Source organism: Pteropus alecto, unplaced genomic scaffold (assembly GCF_000325575.1).
Source record: "Pteropus alecto unplaced genomic scaffold, ASM32557v1 scaffold220, whole genome shotgun sequence".
Classification (NCBI taxonomy): domain Eukaryota; kingdom Metazoa; phylum Chordata; class Mammalia; order Chiroptera; family Pteropodidae; genus Pteropus; species Pteropus alecto.
The window spans coordinates 2921254-2927925 of record NW_006430043.1 but is presented as its reverse complement, the minus strand read 5'-3'; the positions used below and the strand labels follow the sequence as shown (position 1 = coordinate 2927925).

At 41.2% G+C, this 6672-nt stretch overlaps 1 protein-coding gene across 2 annotated transcripts in view; it reads left to right on the top strand.

The window, feature by feature from the left end:
* The first annotated feature begins 6296 nt into the window (after positions 1-6296).
* The window catches only part of DAZAP2 (DAZ associated protein 2), a 4325-nt gene continuing 3949 nt past the window's right edge, over positions 6297-6672 (top strand). For both annotated transcript variants that reach the window (XM_006904583.3, XM_006904582.3), the window contains exon 1: positions 6297-6488. In XM_006904583.3, the coding sequence (XP_006904645.1) occupies positions 6476-6488 (13 nt within the window). In that variant the 5' untranslated portion in view covers positions 6297-6475. The remainder of the gene's footprint in view (positions 6489-6672) is intronic.

Sequence of the window (6672 nt, the reverse complement as noted above, 5' to 3'; positions counted from 1 at the left end):
GTCAAAGTGCACGTGATCCAATGAGCTTTGGCACACAGTCCATTCAGCAGAATCTTCTAGGGGAGGCTCACATGCCATGTCCAGACCCCTTCCAGTCTCCTGGCTAGACTGAGATGCAGATGAGACCCTATTCTTCCAAATGCCCTTTGGAAAGTAAGTAATGTTTGGCAACACACACACATAGACACACATACACTCCTCGAAGAATAAAATGAAATCTCAGCCCCCAAATCAGTGAATGTTGGTGTGTGTTAGTATTACCCCATTATTTTGCAATTTTAAGAAGCACTAAATGATTCTGATGCTGTGACTCAGGTCACTGGTTTGGGATTTCAAATTGAGAAAAATTGATCAGAACTCAAAAAGAAGTGATATTGCCCTAGGATTTAGCAGGCTGTCCAGCTACAGTGGCGGTAGGTAGCCCTATTATTATTATGCAGAGCAGTGTTAGTCCCTCTCTTACAAAGACTTTCCAGGAATAAAAAAGGAGGGTCCATTTCTGAGTCGTGCATCCTGTAATTCTTGTTCCTGTAGTTACACAAAGACCAGCCAAAGCTTTAAAAAGGCTGCTTCAAAGAGCCTAATTGGATACTTCCATAAACCTCCACCCTCCTTCTTTGGGCTGGGAAATAGGAGGTGGTTTTGTTTTTCCAGTCAGATAAATGAAGAGCACAACACATAGCAGGTGCTCAATGAAGTACATAAGAAAACTCTAGTCAGCCTAATTAACTGGGATTGGGGGGCCCAGCAGGAAGAGGCACCCTTGTTCTCTGAGCCCTTATAGCACAGCTTATCTATCTCTATTGTAGCACTTTCCAAGTTCTGCTGTGATTTTCCTTTCAGCATCTGTTTTGCCCAAGCGCATTGAAAGGGTTCGTTAGCCATCATCCTTGGCTCTTCCTTCTTCTTCACCCTAATATTATTTTCAAAGTACCTTTATTGAGATATAACTGATAAACTGCATATGTTTAAAATATACATTTTGGTAAATTTTGAGATAGGTACACACCCACGAAACCATCATTGCAATCAAATAACGAACACGTCCATCACCCCCAAAAGTTTCCCAGGGTCCATCTCTCCCTTCTGTCCCCGTCCCTTCCCTTTACACAGACAACCACTGATCTGCTCTTTATCACTTGATTAGTTTGTATTTTCCAAGATTTTACATAAATGAAATCTTATGGTATGCACTCTCTTTTTAAATCTGGTTTCTTCCACTCAGCATACTTGAGATTATCCACATTGTTGTATAGATCCACAGTTCACTCCTTTTGATTGTATGGCAGTACCATAATTTGTTTATCCATTGACCTGTTGATGGACATATACATTGTTTCCAGTTTTGGGCTATTACAAATACATCTGTTAAAAATATCCATGTGTAAGTCTTTGTGTGCCCATATCCTTTTATTTCTCTTGGGTAAACAGGAGTGGTATGCATGTGTTTAATTTTTAAAGACCCTGCCACACTGTTTTCAAGGTGGTTGTACCGTGTTACACTTTTACCCACAGTATATGACAATTCTAGAAGCTCTATATTCTCTCTAATACTTGAAATTTTGTTTTTCATGTTAGCCATTTTAATAAGTGTGCCAACAGTGTTTTAACTTTTTGAATTGGTAAGCATTCACATGGTTCAAATTTTTTTTTTAACTTTAAAGGTCTATAGTGAAAAGCCTCACTCCCACCTCTGTCTCCCAACCCCACCCGGTAACCACTTTTATGGGTATGCTGTGTGCTCTTCCAGAATTTATTTACTCAAATACTAATGAATATTCTTGGTTTTCCTGCTCTTTTACACAAAGGGCATCATGCTAAGCACAGTATTCTGAACCTTTCCTTTTTTTTCACTTAAAAAAATATTTTGGAGAGCTTTCTCATTCTTCATTACAGCCATACATTATTTAATTGTATAGATGTACAATTTGTATTATTATTTATTTCACCAATTCTCTATTGAAGAACATATTCCCTATTGATGAACATGTTTCTCAGCTTTTCCTCTTACAAGAAATACTGCAGCGAACCACTTTATGTACAGTGATTCTCATGAGTGCAAATACAGCTGTGAAAATAATTCTTAGAAGTGGGAATGGTAATTTGTAATTTTGATAGATATTGCCAAAGTAACCCTATTGGAGTTGTACCGATTACATTCCCACCACCAGTAAATTCAAGTGCCTGCTTATCCACAGCCCTGCAAAAAAAGTTAGCAAATGTTTGGATTTTTGCCAATCTGCTTAATCTTCTTATTAAGAGTGAGGCTGAACATCTTTTCATATATTTAGAAGTCATTTGTATTTCCTTTTCTGTGAACTGTATGTAAATGTCATTTGCTACTTTTAATGGTTGGTCATATACTTACTGATTTCTAGGAGTTCTTTATATGCAGGGAGATTAGCCCTTTGTGATACAAACTGCAAATACCTTTTTCTAATTTATCATTTGTTTTTGGACTTTATTATATTAGAACTTTCATCCCTGACATTAGTCCTGTAAATCAATTCTGAACATTAATCTCAATATTGTTGTTGTTGTTTCTACCTCCTAAATATTTCTAGAATTCCCCCTACCCCTTCTTTTTATCCTACTGCCACTTCCCCAGGACAGTCTACTATCCTTACTCACCTAAATTACTAATTTGTAGTCTGACTGTTCTCCCAGACACACCTCCACTCTTGTTACTTCTCTAATCTATTTTATATTCTGTAGCCAGAGGGAATTTTCTAAAATAAAATCATGATCATGTCACTTTTCTGCCTAAAAGTCTTTGTGGCTAACCAGTGCCCCTGGATAGAATCCAGTGTCTTAAGATGTGATCCTCCGTGGGCTCCGAAGCCCCCTGCACTTCTTTCCCTCTTCAGCTTCATCCCAGTCCTTACTCCCCAGTTCCTGCTCCAGCCGCGATGAACTGTTTTCCTGTCTTCCCTCTCCATAAATTCTCTCACCTCTAGGCCTTTGCATAAACCGTTCCCTCGTTGAGGAACCCTCTTCACTTGCTTACCTTCCACTCACCCTTCAGATTTCATTTCAGACATCACTGCCAGTAGGAAGACTTCCTTGACCACAGTACCATAGGTACCTCACCTATATGTTCTTATAACACCCCATTATGTCCTAGTGTCAGCACTAATCACACTATATTATGATTATCTGTTTATTTCTCTATCTCTTCCATTAGGTAGACTAAGTTCCAGAGAGGAGAGACCAAGCCTGCTTCTTCACTATTGTTTTCCTAATGCCTATCGCAGGGCCTGGCACATAGTAGGTGCTCAATAAATAGTTGTTAAATTAATTCAAAAAAGGATGTTTGATAAAGAACTAAATTAACATCTTCATCTCATTGGGGGACCCAGGAAAATGGAAAAAACAAAAACCAAAAAACAGAAATGCTCTTGACTCCCGTCCAAGAAAGTGGCCGGTTGATCCTTAATCCCACTTGCCAGAAAAAACAGTGGCTTGCAACCCTTCCATTTCTGTTGGTAATCTCATTTGGCTTTGCCTCGGCTTTCCCTTAGCCCAGGTCCCAGGGTGATAGGCAAAATACCTAACATCCGGACACTGATCAATCTGAAAGCAGCTTGCCTTAGCTGGAGCTAGGTCCTGGAAGCTCCCTGGATGTCAAGAGTTAATCTTTTAATTATTAAACCGGGGAGAGGTTCTGGGTGGGAGTGCGGGTATCTAATGGAAGGCTAGAGCAGAAGGTGAGTACTTGGGGAGAAGGCTTGGGGCAATGGCTGTTTACCATTTAGTAGAAATATTTGAATTCTTAACACCTGGTAGGGCCTGACCAGAATTTACAACTTGATTATCAGCTCTGCCCACTTCCCCTCTGTCTTTGCTCTTTTCCTTCCCTAAAACAGAGTCTAGATTTAGAGCTGGAGGTGACACAAGAATTGTGTGATTTTTTTTGGCATATGATGAAACCGAGATCCTTAGGGGGGCAACAGATTAAAAACAATGTAAACAGATTTAAAACAATGCTCAAATACTGACTCTGCAGCTCTGTAACTTAGTTCAGCTACTTAACCTCTCTGAAATACAGTTCCCTTACCTGCACCTTCCCTCAGTCTACTATGGACATTAAATGGATAATATTTGTAAAGTCAGTGGCATAGTATTGGATTCATATACAGCAGAGAATAAGTGAGAGCTGAATAGATGAAGACCAAAGTCAGTTAGTTGTTGACAGAAGACCAGAACTAGTATCTTGATTTAGAGTTCACCTCTTAAGTTCTCATTGACATAGGCTGCTATAGTCAACACAATTCTAGAGTTCATAACTACGAACTCAGAAAGAGAAATAAAGGAAGTTTTCTTTCACAGTTTCACTTGTTTATTTTCTGAGGCCCAGAGCACAGGGTAAGGATCGGGATGGATTAGTTTAGGGCTTTGGGGTGAAATCAATTTAAGATCTGATTTGGAAAAGTTAGGATACAGGAAAAAAGATTTGCTGATCTGACCTGCAAGAATTTATTCATTCATTTACTCGCCAATTATTGATTGCAAAGGCCTTGGGGATAATAGTCCATTAAAAAAGTGTTTTTCAAATTGTGGGTCCTAACTTGTTAGGGGGATGTGAAATCACAACCAGAATTGAAAAAAAAAAAAAAAAAAAGGAGAGAATAGAAAATACCACTGTCCATTGTACGTAGAAGGATAAGTACTAGGTCATAAAATTTTGTTTCGGTTATAATGTTAATAAGTGTGTGTATTCGGGGTCATGATTTAGAGTGAATTACTGTGGATTTTGGTCAAAAAATTTTACAAGCTTCTTCACTAGAAGGTAAGCTTCCGGAGAGCAAGGGCTTTGTTTTGTTTTAGAACAGTGCCTGGAATTGGTTAAGTACTCTACAAATAAGTGCTGAATGAGTGAATGTCTAACACTGGGCCTGCCTTCAAGAACAGTCAGAAATACAAGGTAAATAACATCAGCTTTCTAATACTATTATTAGTCTGAACCAAATTAATAACATGAATATATTGAAAGGGGAACAAACCTAAAAGAAGTCCAAAAGCAAAAGGTCATGGACATTGGACTTTTAGAGTATTTTAGGCATGATAGGCAGTGTGAAGTGGTAAGGGGGGGAAAAAAAACAACAACCAGCAACAAAACAAAAACACTGACTTGGGAACCTGAGGGCCACGACACAAGACCTGATTCTGTAACCTATTCATTTTGTGACATAGGGCAAACCTCTTTAATCATTTCTCTCATTCGAAAAACAAGCATGCTCAAACAAGCCTTGCCTGCCACACAGGGCTGTTGTGAAGACCTGTGAAGACCCCATGAAATCACGCAGTTTTAAGGGTGCTCTGCAAACTGGAATACAACTCTGGAGACAAAGGCAAAGGATTACTAAATTGGAGTAGGAGTCTTTTTAGTGGTTTAATTAATTAATTAGCAAATATTTATCAGCCTTCTAATGTTTATTGAGGGGTTATCCCTCCTTTTCAGATGCTTTTCTAATACTATTCTTATTACAATATATAATGTAAACTCCATGAGAAAATAACATTGGACAGTCTTGTGCAGCTTTATCTCTGTACTTGCACATAGCAAGCGCTCAGCAGATATTTTAAAATGAAAGACGGAGAAGGAAAAACTTAATCGCTGTCCTAAAGGATGGCATCTTTGCCTTTATGGGACAATTGAGTTAGAGGCGAAGCGATACAGAGAAAATAAAAACAAGGCACCCCTCAGGTCACCTATAACAGGTGCCAAAGGAAGGATAGGGCCACCGCCACTCCTTGGGTACTACGAGTATGCCAGTTTTAGTGCTAGCTGTTGTGGACGGCACAGCACAGTAGGACCTTCCTTTTGGTGAGGGAGACAGTTACACATAAGCAAATACCAACAGCCTGTCGGTGGAACAGACAAGGCAGCAAAAATTCAAGCGATGGTCTAATTCGGAGGATAGATGCGAGTTGGATAGGCAAAATAAATCTTTACGGAGTTGAGGCTGAAGTTGGGTTTAGAAGGAGGGGAACTAGTGATATAGATCAAGGTCTGGGGAGCGCTGATCAGGTAAAGAAATTTGTAGAAATCTATGCCTCTCGTGGAAAGGCTGTCGAGGTGACCTTGAGCTGATGTGCGTAGGTGGAACAAGTTTCCTGGAAATAGATTAATGGTTCTGCCTCCGATAGCGCAATCGAGAGACAAGGTCCTGTTTATAGGTAATAACTGTACCCGTATATTTTTGGTTTTTCCCCAGTCGAAGGACAGAAGTGGGAGGGTTGGAGGAAGTGACCTACTGGGCGGGGCCAACGCGAGTGGGCGTGACCACGCGGGCCCTCCCTTTCGCTACTGGAGGCCGGGCAAAGGGGCTGGATTTCCGGTGGCAACGACCCTCGGGCATCGGGTGACGCTAGGAGGACGAATCGTCACGTGGCACGGAAGTGACTACGAACAGGAAGAGGACGAAAAAAATAACCGTCCGCGACGCCGAGCCGAACCGGACCCGCAGCCACCATGAACAGCAAAGGCAAGGACAGGGGACGGCTAAGGCCGTTGGGGGGAGTGGTGCTGGCCCGGAACGAGCGGGCCTGGAGCTCAGGGTCACCCAACGCCAAGCTTGGGGCGAGCTGCGCCGTGCTCCTCGGCCGGCTGCAGTCCTGAGGGCTGCGCCAGACGCCTTCGTCATCCCCAAACTACGGCTACTCGCTCCT